This window comes from Bufo bufo, chromosome 11 (genome assembly GCF_905171765.1).
Source record: "Bufo bufo chromosome 11, aBufBuf1.1, whole genome shotgun sequence".
Lineage (NCBI taxonomy): Eukaryota > Metazoa > Chordata > Amphibia > Anura > Bufonidae > Bufo > Bufo bufo.
In genome coordinates, this window is record NC_053399.1 from 91,558,319 (window position 1) to 91,573,690 (window position 15,372).

General features: G+C 43.2%; 1 protein-coding gene across 3 annotated transcripts in view; it reads right to left on the reverse strand.

Annotated features, from left to right (window-relative positions):
* The window catches only part of ARHGEF11 (Rho guanine nucleotide exchange factor 11), a 77,838-nt gene that overhangs the window by 15,071 nt on the left and 47,395 nt on the right, over positions 1-15,372 (reverse strand). For 2 of the 3 annotated variants that reach the window (XM_040411295.1, XM_040411293.1), the window contains exons 7-22: positions 15,259-15,330; positions 14,076-14,195; positions 13,687-13,741; positions 13,332-13,408; positions 12,014-12,142; positions 11,859-11,927; positions 11,387-11,488; positions 10,946-11,044; positions 10,289-10,331; positions 9,909-10,005; positions 8,575-8,697; positions 7,714-7,737; positions 6,919-7,063; positions 5,842-5,944; positions 4,891-4,920; positions 3,062-3,188 (exon numbers count right to left, since the gene is read on the reverse strand). In XM_040411295.1, coding sequence (XP_040267229.1) covers positions 3,062-3,188; positions 4,891-4,920; positions 5,842-5,944; positions 6,919-7,063; positions 7,714-7,737; positions 8,575-8,697; positions 9,909-10,005; positions 10,289-10,331; positions 10,946-11,044; positions 11,387-11,488; positions 11,859-11,927; positions 12,014-12,142; positions 13,332-13,408; positions 13,687-13,741; positions 14,076-14,195; positions 15,259-15,330 — 1,415 coding nt within the window. The remainder of the gene's footprint in view (positions 1-3,061; positions 3,189-4,890; positions 4,921-5,841; positions 5,945-6,918; positions 7,064-7,713; positions 7,738-8,574; positions 8,698-9,908; positions 10,006-10,288; positions 10,332-10,945; positions 11,045-11,386; positions 11,489-11,858; positions 11,928-12,013; positions 12,143-13,331; positions 13,409-13,686; positions 13,742-14,075; positions 14,196-15,258; positions 15,331-15,372) is intronic. The other variant, XM_040411294.1, reaches the window with a different exon arrangement.

Sequence of the window (15,372 nt, forward strand, 5' to 3'; positions counted from 1 at the left end):
ATAATCTAATAAATCGCAGAGATCAGACCCCTCAAGGGTAAATTATTTACTTTGAGGATATACATGAGCCGAGCAAAACACATCACAAACAGGAAGACGGGTATTAACAAGGGACCCGAGGAAAACGACTGACACCTGCTCGCTGAACTGGAAATCAGCTCTAAGCGGGGGCGGGACTTCCACCCTTATAGACCTCTATGAGGGGGAGGGAAGTAAAAATCCCCAAAAGAGCCATTTTGTGGTGTCCATCAAGCAAGTGCTGTACCCACACCTGGTAAAGAGCATGCAACATTACAAAGCGACTGCGGGTGGACTTGCCTTTTAAGTAATATCTATCTCTCAAACATGACTTCACATATTTAGGCATCGTCTTTATATAATAATCTAGGGAGGGGTCTTACCTTTTCCATAATGTCCTCTCCAGCCTCTTTTTATCCATCATTTCAGATAGCCCCCCCCCCCAATATTCAGGCACAGACCATCCCCCCTACACACCCCTACATATTAACCCCGTGCTTCCAGGCCTGCTTTCTTCATCCCGGGTTCTGCGACATGAGTGCTCAGCCTGCCTGTGCTTCGAAGCAAAACCTCTATTGATCCCATCTCCATCCTGATACTAGCAATAAAAATCAATGGTGCAGCAGACAGGACAGAGCGGGCATCCGAGCGCTGGAGGACCGCCCTGTCACACGGACACAGCAGGCGTCCTGACAACTAAAAGACAATGGTAATTACCAGCTGAAAAAAAAAAAAAAAGGATAAATCTCTTGCTGGTTTGCCGGTTCCCACTGCCAGGGCTAAAAACAGCTACACATAGGACAGAACCCGCCATGTCTCCACCGAGACCTTATAAAAATAGAGGATTGTCTCATGAGCAGAATTAGAGACTCATTGATTTAACCTTTCCAAATAAATGTCACGTAGATCAGGAACAGAGCAACTGTCTCCATCAGCCTCATGAAAGGTCCAAACAAGTGGAATGCACTAGACAACGGCATACATAGCAATTACATACGATATCGGAGCTTGAAAGGAACACAAAATCCCCACAATGGTCAGAAAACCCTTCTTTAGGCTTCGATTTATATATCTGATAACACTAGAGATTTGATATTGTTAGGGGTCTGATTTGGAAATCAATTAAATGGATCTAGTCTTTGGTCAGATTAATTGTATGGGGCCAATCTGGGATTTGATTAATTGGAGGGGCAGGTCTGGGATCGGATGAATTGTAGGGGCTGCTCTGGGGTCTGATTAATTGTAAGGTCTGGTCTGGGGTCTGATTAATTGTAAGGTCTGGTCTGGGGTCTGATTAATTGTCAGGGCTGGTCTGGGGTCTGATTAATTGTAAGGGCTGGTCTGGGGTCTGATTAATTGTAAGGGCTGGTCTGGGGTCTGATTAATTGTAAGGGCTGGTCTGGGGTCTGATTAATTGTAAGGGCTGGTCTGGGGTCTGATTAATTGTAAGGGCTGGTCTGGGATCTGATTAATTGTAAGGGCTGGTCTGGGGTCTGATTAATTGTAAGGGCTGGTCTGGGGTCTGATTAATTGTCAGGGCTGGTCTGGGGTCTGATTAATTGTAAGGGCTGGTCTGGGGTCTGATTAATTGTAAGGGCTGGTCTGGGGTCTGATTAATTGTAAGGGCTGGTCTGGGGTCTGATTAATTGTAAGGGCTGGTCTGGGGTCTGATTAATTGTAAGGGCTGGTCTGGGGTCTGATTAATTGTAAGGGCTGGTCTGGGGTCTGATTAATTGTAAGGGCTGGTCTGGGGTCTGATTAATTGTAAGGGCTGGTCTGGGGTCTGATTAATTGTAGGGGCTGGTCTGGGGTCTGATTAATTTTAAAGTAACAGCATGGGATTTTATTAATTTTAGGAGTCTTGTATTGCGTCACAAGGAATGTTAGCGGGTCTGGTATGGGGTGAGAAATAAGCTTAGGTGTCTGATTTAGGCCATGAATGTATTTTAGGGGTTTGGTGTCTGAATGAGTTTGGGAGTTTTAACTTAAGGGGTTTTCCGGGATTGTTACTTACAGATTTTTAGTATCTGATCAGTGGGGGTCTTACACCTGGGACCCCCGCTGATCAGCTGTTTGAGAAGGCAATGGCACTCGCGGCCTTTTCTCTGCTTTTCCTAGGTCTATTGACGACACATTCATGTGTCACGTTGCCTAGGATCAGCTCAGCCCCATTTAAGTGAATGGGGCTGAGCACAATACCAAGCAAAGCCACTATACAATGTACGGCACTGTGCTTGGTAAGCTGCGAGAAGGCAGCGGCACTCACAGAAGTGCTGGTGCCTTCTCAAAAACAGCTGATCGGCGGGGGTCCTCGGTGTCGAACCCCCACCGATCAGATACCGATTACCTATCCAGAAGAAAGTAAAAAAAATTAAAACCCTAACTTGAAAACCCTTTTAATTCAGAGGTCCAGTTAGGCTCTCTCACTAACAAATAATTATACATCTTGATGTAAAAGATTCTACAATGGTTGTGAAACCCTGCCCTTGAGTACCCTAGCCTTAAAGGCAAAAAACAAATAAAAAATTCAAATATTGGACAAATTCAAGGAACCACTTAGTGTTCTAAGTGGGGCATGGAAGAGGTAATGGTAAAGAGTAATGTCCCTTTGAGAAGCCTGCAGTTTTGAACATTGATATTATCACAATTGGCAATCATGTTTGGTTCTGGAAAATTTGACCTCTTTTCCCATCCAGATGCCTGAGAGTCTTTTAATCCAACATTCGGCACAGAAATGCATAATTATGTTGAGTTTCACTAAGCTAAAAATGCAATTGCACTGACTAAACAGCTTCGTATATCACCCATCAAGAAGCCCTAATGTTACCCATGTGCGCTGCAGCTGATTTTTCTTCTGTGCCTATGGCCTGTCATGTGCTGCTGGCTACAGAGCGAAAGATCCATTTGCCCTTACCCTTAGACATCCAACCAACTCAAAAAGGTCATTTGACCCAACTCCTAAGAAACATGAAAATATCTTTTAAGGATGATCTGGTGGGCTACACTAAAATGTACCATACTGTGCTCTCTCTTTTTTTCTTACCTGTTGTTGTCCATCAGGTCATCGGGAAAGCTTCCAGTGGACAACCGTTGCATTCCAAGTTCTAGAAGGTCATATTGTTGGTTATTTTCAAAGTGTTGGATGATATTTCGGACATTCCCAGGTTTTACTGTGAAAAGAAGAAAATATGAGATACAAGTCACCATGATTCTAGATGGTGTGGGCCTGACGACGTCTTGTGCGGCCAATTGTCAGGCTATGAAGTTACCAACTCATTAAGGAAGAGAGATAATATGAGAAAAGAAGAGGGCAGGAGCCACGCAGAGAAGCTAGAGCACCCAGAGATGCTACGAGACAAGCAAACAGTGTCCACAGAGCAATGTTAGTGAAATTAGGTCAAGCGCAGAGGAGACTACAACCCAATTACGGTTTGATCACATGAACAAGAGGTAGCTGACAGCTGGGCTAAAGTCTGTGCCGTCAATGACTTAATCACAGGATCTCCAACTACCAGACACACGTTCTTCCTAGACTTTATTACCGTTGCAAATAAACTCTTGAAGGGTTTCTTCACTTATATTTATTTTTTCAAACAAATTTAAAAGTTAAAATTGGAGAAATGTGCAGAAAAATATATGAAATTAGTCCAAATCCCATGGACCTTTGGTGCCCTCAGTAGAACTGGAAACTCAAGTGGCCTAAAACAGAATGCTTACTAAAGCCAGCCTTAGATGCAACAATCAAAAAGTTAAAGGGGTTGTTAGAAATGAGCAAAAATAAAAGCTTTGTACTACAGTGTATGTCCAGCCTAACTAATCAACCCCCAAACACCCCATGGAAAACTATGGTCTATAGTCTGTTTCTAGTTGTCAGAAACCCATCATGTAGCCCTAGCATGTTGGCCACAAGAGAGGATTTGCCCTAAAATGACATCAAAACCTACAGTTTATCAGACAGACTACACAAGATGTTGGTTCTTCCTCAGACTCAAGGACTACATTTCTATACCATAGATCTCTTACTCATGGTCAGTTATGGTTGGATTGCTAATAATTAAAGTTCTGTCTATGGCCACCCCTATCCTGTATCTATTCAGTGGAGATTACGACCCACCAGCCAGGAAAACAGGGTTCTTGTCTCCAGTTTGAAATAAGTGGCGGTCAAACATGTTCACTACCGGTCCATTCATCTCTCCGCAATTGCCAGGACTGCCGAGCACTGTGATCTTGTATCTCTGGTAGTCCCATGTGTGATCACCACTCCATTCAAATGGGGAAACGCATGACCCTTGCTCTCGTTATTGGCAGGGGTCCCAGAGATCAGACAATCTCCACTCAGACAGAGGATAGGGGATAAAACGGTTTGTGGAAAGACCCCCTTTATACCTCCCGTCTTTAAATAAGGCTGAAGCATTGAATAATTAAGATCTCCATACTTTCTAATATACTTTGGAGATCAGTTCCACACCATATTTAAAGTTTCTGCTTGATGTCAATGAATGGCATCCAGAGTCTTAAAGGAAATCTGTCACCACATAACTAGTGATGAATCCATCTAACATACCAGATGTGCACTGGTTACAAGATTCTCATGGTTTTTGTTCTCCATCGGTGGCCCCATTGAGGAGAAAACAGGCTTTTTTTTTTATGCTAATTAGCCCTTGAATCTAAACGAATTAGATTGTAAGCTCCTCAACGCAAGCGCCTCACCAGGAGGAAAAAGCTCAGGTAGACAGAAAGGCAGGAGATTTCTAAGAAGCTTCATTTCCACACACGACCATATTCAGGTTATATATATACACAGGGATTAGTGGGAAATTAATATTACAGCCAAGGTGGCCAGGGATGAAGACATGGATAAATTAGGTTTACCTTCACCAGGGGACAGGGGGACATGAAACGCTACAAAGGAAAAAAATGACGAATTAAAAAAAAAAAAGTTTAAAAAAAATGAGCAGCACAGCGGAGGAAAGCGCTACAAGCCTCAAAAAGAGGGGGATTGTCAAAATCATACCCGGTCCTCACAGAGAACCCACTGGGCAACCGTTAGTGGTGAATTATTGCAAATTAATAACCGTCATTATTAGGATAGAATAAAGGAGGATTGGTGAGTAGTGGTCACAGCGGTCAACCAGCCCATGAATTGCAGCATCGATAACATGTTCTAAAAGGACATATGGATTGGCGGAGGTCCTGATGGACGGAACAGACCATTTTCAGTCAAATTTGTACGCTCAAGCTTCTTCTTACTGGCTGTTGAGATTAAAATTGCCCTTATTTTGGGATAAGTGTTTTAAGGTTATATCTTTTAAGAGTCATGAAGAAGCAGAGTCACAACCATCATGGGCAAAGTCAATGTAGTCACCAGCATCTACTACCTGCGTAGGACACCAGAAAAACTGGCCCCAAGTTTTGACTTCAATAATTGCCAGTTAGGTGGGGAAGATGATACCCTCTTATTTGTATTATACTGTACTTCTATATACTTATGAACCTATCCTTTTAATTAAAATTTTATAGAAGTTTTACATCATTTCAAAATGTAAGGCCTATCCTTAGGACAGGCCATCAATATTAGTTCTGACTCTCAGATCAGCTGTTTAAATTGGGCCACGTTGCTCCGCAGAACCTCTCTACGTTGTTTATCAAGGATAGCGCCATCGTTTTAGCCATGGCTGTGCCTTGTATTACAGCTTAGAACCATTCAAGAAGATGAGATGGAGCTTCTCTACCATGAATAGCGGCTACAAAAAGTATGGCTCTGTGCCAGGTCAACAATAAAGAGGTTGAGTGCCATGGATGCAATTACTCTTCTATACTCACTGCTCTGAGAGGAACCCTTGGGTTTGCCGATGTATTTGAGAATTGGGTTTCGTTTTTTGTCATCTGCAGATTCTCGATCCTTCTCCTTTTTTGCGTTGCTGTTCTGTAGGGGCAAAAAATCCAAGATGATCTCCAAGTGAAAAAAATGTTGCAGATTCAAGAGGACTTTCCTACAGGCTACTGGATTGGAATGACTACATGAGGTCTAAAAGACCAAGACCTGCGCTTAAGGCTGAAAATTTACCAAAGACTGTGGATGTTCCAAGTGCAAGGTAAATAGGCCTAGAAGAGGACTTCCTGCCAAAGACATGTGAGGGACAAGTCAACAAAATGGTTGGACCTCCTCTTGCACAAAAGTATAGCCTAATTTGAAAAAAGGTTTCTATGTTTTTTCCATCACATTTAATATCTGTACTGGTTTTCTTCCTCCATTCTTTCCCATACCTAACCCAACAAATGCTACCATTTGAGGTAGCAAGATATAAAAACCTATAACTTGAAGCATCAGTGGTCCATCAGGACATGTAGCATCTGATATGATACCACTGTTGCATTGGAGTCAAGGGATCCTACAAGTTGTCACCTATACAGTGCAATCACACCCCATAGATCCCATCGATGTCATTGGATATTTAGAGTCAAGACATTGTGGGCAACTCTACATGATGTTCTTGTGTTAGGTATCACTCATGTTGGGTTTTACATCTTCAAGAGAAATTCACCAGCACATATCCAGCCCACCTATAGCAGTTTGAGTACTGCACCATGTGTTGGGTGTCAAACAAGTAGTCTTCTGACCTTCAAAAGGTATCACATGAGGCCACCAACTAGTGGTGTACTAGAGGGTACTACTGGATTTGACAGACCCAAAGACTAGTAAAGAAGGAACACCTATCCCCTGTAATATTCTAATGTCTTGCCAATGACCAATTCTGCAACCACTATGTATTCTAATAAATTATTACCTATTAGTAATCATAGAAACAGTACTTTGGATGGACTTCCTCTTTAAATATATTTTACCACCTTGGAGTCCAGAAAATATACTTCTTTTGAGAGTTACAACACTTCCCTTACCTTTTTAGTTTTGGGGAAGAAGGGCAGCCACTTGTCTTTGTCAGGAATAATATGAGACTTCTCCGAGACGCTGGCAGGACGAAATTCACGGGAACTGATTCCAGCATGATTCATATAGGTGCTTAGTGCAAAGGCCATGGGAGAGCTCCAAAAAGATAGAGAATCACAATTAAAGACGCGTTTCAAACAAAACATGAAGCAACTTTCCAATAGGTTTTCAATTAAATATTCCCCATTGTTTTGTTTCTACAACTTGTTATGCAGACCTGGGTATCGCCACGGTAACAGACCACAAACAAACCCTGTGTAGTCTGATTCTACAGTCAGGCCTTCTGCCATCTTTCCCCTACTTCTTTCTAACCCCCCAAAATGCGCTAGCTTAATACTGGCCAGAGAGAAGAAGACGGCAGGATCAGACTACAAAGAGTCTGTTTGTAGTCTGTTACCATGGAGATACATAGGTCTGAGTGAAAGCTGTAGAAACCCTATTGGAAAGGTTTTTTTTATGTCTCATTTTAGACATCTTGAGACAAAAAAATGCGTCCGTGAAGGTGGACATAAATTGAAGAGAACCGCAGATAAATATTTCAGACAGTATGGGGGTGTGACTACCTTCTTGGGGGTCACTATCAGGGCCTTACTCCCCTTAAAGGGGTTGTCTAGCCTTTTTATCCTGGGGGTAGGAGATCACTAGCTGATTAGTGACTTACTGTAAATGCCCCCACAAGTTACAAGCCTGGTGAGTGAGGTTAGAAACTAATCTGTTCTAATCTAAGTAAAATCCAGGATCCTCACCTTCTCTCCTCTTCATATTTTGACCTGATCAAAAGAAATAACAAGAATACATAAGTTTACAGATGTATTTTATAAAGGTACAGATATCCTCTTCCCCCCCCCCCGCAGTACCATACAGCTTAAAAATAGATTCATATAATGCAGTAAGCAATAAAACAGCGCACACTGTGGTGACAAGGGGTACTGCAGGGCTCTTGATTTACAGTGAAAATCATATTACATCAACTGACAAAATAATTGTCACACACAGGTTAGAAACCTTGTAAGAGCTCTTCAAACTTACAGGCTGCTGTTGACGGATCTTATTTTACTAATTAGAAAGGGCTGTGGGTCTCACCAACACCCTCTCATTAAGACCCAGGACCACCTGTCCTAACACTCAGAAGCCCAAGTTGTGCGTTCAAAGCATTAAATGGAGATGCATAATATTAATAAGATCTGTCACCAGATTGATTGTTTCCAGATAGTAAGATAAGACCTTTTTTTTCTGTGCTACAATAGGAAATGCTGTGACATAGGCAAAATCCCTCAACACAGGCAGGAGGGAAAAGGAAAAGCCAGTTCTCTCTGCAGCACAAAGTATTTAAGGAGAGCGGGGAAACAATGCTATGGGAATTTGTGACATGTCCATTCATGTGATTAGTTAGTGAAGTGAGGGCAGAATGTGACAGGGGTATGCGAGACTACAGACCATGGAAAGAGCAGAGTACCAAAGCAGCACAGACTACTTTAAGAGAAAGCCGACCTGTCCACATATATACTGGTAAGGACAAAGTCACATGTGGTGGTGGTGATTGCCTGAAGTGAAACCATAGCAAAACTGCCGAGGAGGTCACTGATCTGAAAGGATGCAACACTTACAGAATTTCCTCCAGCTGTGCGATCTGCTTAGCAGCCACCTGACGCTCTCTTTGAGGGTCAATGTCAAGGTTCAGCAGGTCATTTTCTCCATAAAGACTACCCAGGCCCATAGTTCGCTTTGTCCTGTGAAGAAGATGATGACGATATTATTTCTCCTGTACTGATCCTGAGTTACATCCTGTATTATACTCCAGAGCTGCACTCGCTATTCTGCTGGTGCAATCACTGTGTACATACATTACTTATCCTGTACTGATCCTGAGTTACATCCTGCATTATACTCCAGAGCTGCACTTACTATTCTGCTGGTGCAGTCACTGTGTACATACATTACTTATCCTGTACTAATCCCGAGTTACATCCTGCATTATACTCCAGAGCTGCACTCACTATTCTGCTGGTGCAGTCACTGTGTACATACATTACTTATCCTGTACTGATCCTGAGTTACATCCTGTATTATACTCCAGAGCTGCACTCACTATTCTGCTAGTGCAGTCACTGTGTACATACATTACTTATCCTGTACTGATCCTGAGTTACATCCTGTATTATACTCCAGAGCTGCACTCACTATTCTGCTGGTGCAGTCACTGTGTACATACATTACTTATCCTGTACTGATCCTCAGTTACATCCTGTATTATACTTCAGAGCTGAACTCACTATTCTGCTGGTGGAGTCACTGTGTACATACATTACTTATCCTGTACTGATCCTGAGTTACATCCTGTATTATACTCCAGAGCTGCACTCACTATTCTGCTGGTGCAGTCACTGTGTACATACATTACTTACCCCGTACTGATCCTGAGTTACATCCTGTATTATACTCCAGAGCTGCACTCACTATTCTGCTGGTGCAGTCACTGTGTACATACATTACTATTCCTGTACTGATCCTGAGTTACATCCTGTATTATACTCCAGAGCTGAACTCACTATTCTGCTGGTGGAGTCACTGTGTACATACATTACATTACTTATCCTGTACTGATCCTGAGTTACATCCTGTATTATACTCCAGAGCTGCACTCACTATTCTGCTGGTGCAGTCACTGTGTACATACATTACATTACTTATCCTGTACTGATCCTGAGTTACATCCTGTATTATACTCCAGAGCTGCACTCACTATTCTGCTGTTGCAGTCACTGTGTACATACATTATTGACATTATACTACACAGCTGCACTCACTATTCTGCAAGCTTCAGAGCAGAATTCTAGTATTCCCTGGTTTGTCAGTATCTGCACACAGCTTGTTTTTACAATTTGCATTCTGAGAAGAGCAGTCTTTGCAGCATACAATATATTAACCAGTATTATGCTACCTGTAGTCTTGTATCTGCTCCTGTATTTCCGGTAACATGGCGTCCTGTGCTTCACTCAGTGCGTTCCGAACATCCTCAGAGCCACGTAAACAGGAATCTGAGAGGAATAGGGGGGAAAAAGTTCAGAGTTGTGGATGTCATCAGAGTTCTTCCCCTTCACACAGCTGTAGAATTAAATGACAAACCACCGCTGCCTGCAGTCACCACAAGGGGGAGCTCACTGCAAACCGATTTATTTATACAGTCAGTGGGCACAATGGAAATCCATGTGCTGTGAGCTCCTCCTAGTGGTCGTGGAAAACTTTCTTTTGTACGATATCGACTATTTCTGGAACCCCTGGATAATATTTGAGAAGTCAGAGTAGATATATCTCACTCACCTATTTCAGCCAGTAGGTTTTCGGGAATTTTCACTCTCAGAGGCTGAAAAAGACAACAGGACAGATCAGAGAAGGTAGATATACATCTTATTGGTCTCATTTTTGAATGGATGGGATACAGTGTCGGACTGGGGTACCTTGGGCCGCCAGAGGAGATGGTAGGGGTTCAGGTTCTCCCCATACATCTCATCAATCTCCCTTTTCTATGGGTGGGATACAATGGTGGACTCAGGTACCACGGGAACCCCAGAAGACATGTAGGGGTACGGATTGTCCTCAAATATCTCATCGATCCCTCTTTTCTATGGGTGGGGATACAGTGTTGGACTGGGATATATTGGCCCCCCCAAGAGGAGATGGTACGGGTACAGATTGTCCCCATATATCCCATGAGTCCCTCTTTTCTACAGGTGGGATACCATGTTGGGCCCCAGTGAAGAGGATTCTGGGGGCCTTTGTTATCACAGACTAACCCTAAACCCTTGTGGCAGTTCTAAACCGGCCTGTCTTCTGCTTGACCTTGGAGGCCCTGCTGCATCAGTGCCTGGGTCCTTGTGCTCTGGTGGATCGAGCAGTTCCTCGTGGGCGGAGCCCCCAACAGAGGAAGACCTATCACATATAATGTAACACAATGATAATTCGTCTGCTGTCACTTACTGCACTTTTATCTAAGAAGATGTTCCACACTTCCTTCCCCAAAGAGCAGGCGTCCCGAGCGCTGAGCTGCTGGCAAACTTCAGCACACAGATAGAAGAGCTGGAAGATGACAAGCAAGTAAGTTTACTGATGGCCATGAAAAGAGAGGACATCAGCATCAGGACAAGAACAGGATATTACAGATGTAGCAAAGGAACCGTATGCGTCATCAGATGAAGAAAACCTCTACAAGTATCTAATAGACTTGGTGTATTCATTTTGCTTGTTTCTCAAGATCTCTGGAGGAAGTGTTTAATTATCCTGCAGCACCCCCAGAGGGGAATTGAAGTATTACACTTTGCTCAATGACATGCATTGTACAGAAGTGCACAGTCCTCCAGAAATACAGGATCCGGCACAACATTTCAATGTGTATTAGAAACAGGTATCACCGAGACTCACCAGAGGATTGGGATCCCCTTGAGAAAAGATGTATCTCAAGAACACTCCCATGTGGGCCGGCCGAACCTTCAGTTTGTCCAAGTCTTGGAATAAACCATCACACTGCAGACAAAAGACATGAATAATCAGAAGTAAGCTAATATTTTCCAATCCACACACCCTAATGACAATGGTAAAAACCCATTTGCAAATTTATTCATAGACTTCCAGGAGAAATAACAGAGAAACACCACAAAATTCTAAGAAAAGGTGAGATAGCATTTGAGGGGTTTGTAGGCTAGTGGTGTGTGGGGAAAGCTGGGCAAAACACCTTTATACCAGTGCCAGGGCTGAGGGGTGGAGATAGCACAAGGACTCTGTTGATAACCTCGGAGCTGTATATGTAGACCCCCACCTTCTCTAAACCCCTCTGTAATACACTAGGGTCCTGTTCCATGCTATATACAGGATCACATGGGGGTCTGCGTGTTACCTCAGAGATGTCATAGCCATGGTCGTAATCCTCTTCAGGGCATATGATGACGGGTCGGGTATTGTCCACCTGCAAAATCCACATGGTGTCACATATCTAGGATCCAGGTGCACATAATGTAATGACTACATGAAGGGTAGAGAAGATCACTATACCTGGTCTTGAATCAGTGCTGTGTCGGAGCCCTGCCGCCGATGCTGGAAGATTTTAGTAGAGATGACTGGAGAGGTATGAGAGCTGTCTAACCCGAAATCAGACAAGATGGAGTTCCTGTTAATGGAATACTGGAAAATGGAAAGGCGTTATTGAGCAGGAGACCTGGAGAATGGGGTTAGGGCTGACACAAGGGTTTTCACAGCCTTGGGTAGATGGGTTCCATATATACCTCATTGGAAGGTAATAAGAACCCTCTCCTACTAAACCATAGGTTCCATATATACTTCAGCGGAAGCTAATGAGAACCCTCCACTACTGATCCATAGGTTCCATAAATACCTAGGTGGAAGGTCATCAGAAACCTCCCCTACTGAACCATAGGTCCCATATATACCTTGGCAGAAGGTAACCCTCCACTACTGACCCATAGGTTCCATAAATACCTAGGTGGAAGGTCATCAGAAATCTCCCCTACTGACCCATAGGTCCCATATATACCTTGGCAGAATGTAACCCTCCACTACTGACCCATAGGTTCCATAAATACCTAGGTGGAAGGTCATCAGAAACCTCCCCTACTGACCCATAGGTCCCATATATACCTTGGCAGAAGGTAACCCTCCACTACTGACCCATAGGTTCCATAAATACCTAGGTGGAAGGTCATCAGAAACCTCCCCTACTGACCCATAGGTCCCATATATACTTTGGCAGAAGGTAAATGAGAGCCCTCTCCTACTAACCCACAGGTTACATATATACCTCAATGGAAGATAATGAGAACCCTCTCCTACTGACCCATAGGTTCCATATATACCTCAGTGGAAGGTAATGAGAACCCTCCCCTACTGACCCATAGGTCCCATATAAACCTTGGTGGAAGGTAATGAAAACCCTCTCCTACTAACCCATAGGTCCCATATATACCTCGGTGGAACCTCCAACTAGACCATTGACAACAGTCGTGGTCAGGAGATTGGTAATTTAGGACCCTTAAAGGGTTTGTACTCAGTTTAATCCTGTAGACATGGGATAAAAGTCTAATCGGTGGAAGTCCAAACAGTTGGGACCCCTACCAATCACCAGAATGGATCAGCACTTGAGCATGCTGATCCATGCTCAACTGCTGATCAAGAGTGATAAAGAGTGTCTCTCACTCTGGAGGACTTGTCCTGTATTACACTGAAAACCCATTGATATGAATGGACAATGTGTAATACTTCATTTTCCCTGTGGTGGTGCTGTAGGGAAACTGCCCCCTTTAAGCAGCAGTTGTAGGGTTTTCTGTTAGTCCGGCTAAACCGCGGCCTTGCTTACCTCGCTAATTGACGAGATCCTATCAGTGCCAGAATCTAGGCCGCTGTCGCCATCTTGTGAATCTACCGACATACGACCTATAAAGCAGATAGGTCCAGATTATCAGAGTTTATGGATGAGCGGATGCCCCATTAAAGGAACTTCACTCTACACAGTTTAAAAGCTGTAGAAATTTCTGTTGCCTGCAGTACACTTTTTCACCACCAACAGCAACAAATGCTTTCCATAAAATCCAATGCAATAGCGCCCCCTACAAAGCATTTCTTTTCAGTTTCGGGTGGGTGAGACAAAAAAAATGTAAGCTATGATTTCAATGCAGCAGATTTTTTAAAAAAATTCACCTATCAAAGCTTACCATCTACTACTTTACAGCCTACAGAGCTGCAGTCACTGTATGAACGCAAAATATCCTGGAAAAAATAAATAAATGAAAGTTAGCTGAAATTGCAGTTTCATAATATAAAAGTACTTACAGGAGGATAGCACATGCTGCTGAAGTCACTACTAAGGGGAGCTTTCTGCATACTGATTTATTACTGAGTATGATAAGAATTCAATAAATCTGAATGAAGTGAGCTCCCCCTAGTGGTGGCTGTAGGTAGTCAGATTTTTTTTATTTCAGAAAATTTGGAGCTCGGTATTACTACGCCTTAGTGGATAACCTCTTAAAGGTTATTCATGACCTCCTTAAAGTATTGTGAGGCATCAGTATTTTTTTGTATGCATGATGGGGGTTGTACTTACTCCAGGGCCAGCTGTTTCCTGACGTATCTTTAGTTGCAGTTGATGGACTCTCCTTCTGGCTCCCTCTATCTGCTCCTGCAGACTGGGGTTCGGGGTTCGGTTATAAACTTCACAAAGAGCCTGTAGATAATAGAACATACATCATCAAAGCTGAACTAATACTCAGCGGTGGTGCCTGAAGATGTGTCCTGCCAAACCCAGCGAGTAGACCAGTCTTCTCCAGTGGAGGATGAAGGACCTGCCTTTATGATCGGGTGGGATCTGATGTCTGGATATTTCCCTGCACAATGGTGACCTCACCTTCTTCAGGACAGATCTATTCAGATAATTAAGACCAGCTGTGGTCAACAGACAGGCAGTCTGGGTGCTGCCGTGGAGGGAAAGCAGCCAAAAGGTGCTGCAGAGCTGAATCACTTCTTGATTCTCAGGATTGCTGAGGATCCCAGAGGTTGGACCCCCACCAATAATAAAGTGATGATATGTCCATACCATTTTAAGTTTTATATGAGTTAATTCCATGGTCTAACTCAAATGGCCCACCACTAGAAGATACATTGGAAGACCATGGTGACCATGGATGTCTACCTTATATATCCATACCATTTTAAGTTTTATAAGAGTTAATTCCATGGTCTAACTCAAATGGCCCACCACTAGAAGATACATTGGAAGACCATGGTGATCATGGATGTCCACCTTATACATCCATACCATTTTAAGTTTTATAAGAGTTAATTCCATGGTCTAACTCAAATGGCCCACCACTAGAAGATACATTGGAAGACCATGGTGACCATGGATGTCTACCTTATATATCCATACCATTTTAAGTTTTATAAGAGTTAATTCCATGGTCTAACTCAAATGGCCCACCACTAGAAGATACATTGGAAGACCATGGTGATCATGGATGTCCACCTTATACATCCATACCATTTTAAGTTTTATAAGAGTTAATTCCATGGTCTAACTCAAATAGCCCACCACTAGAAGATACATTGGAAGACCATGGTGACCATGGATGTCCACCTTATACATAGATGTCTCAAGTCTGCCAGAGCAGGGATGTAATAGAGCACATGGGCTGAGGATGTCTTTAGGAGACACCTCCTTTAGGTTTAACAAAAACGTGTCATGATGAGACCAGAGAAAAGTGGACATCCCCTTTAAACATCTGCCCTACCTGGAGTTCCGTCTCTTCCTGCTTCAGCATATTTCGGAGGATCTGGGTTGCGTGCTTCTGAACCTCAGGATCCTAAATCATAGGAATAAAATATAGGTAAAACATGGGCCGACT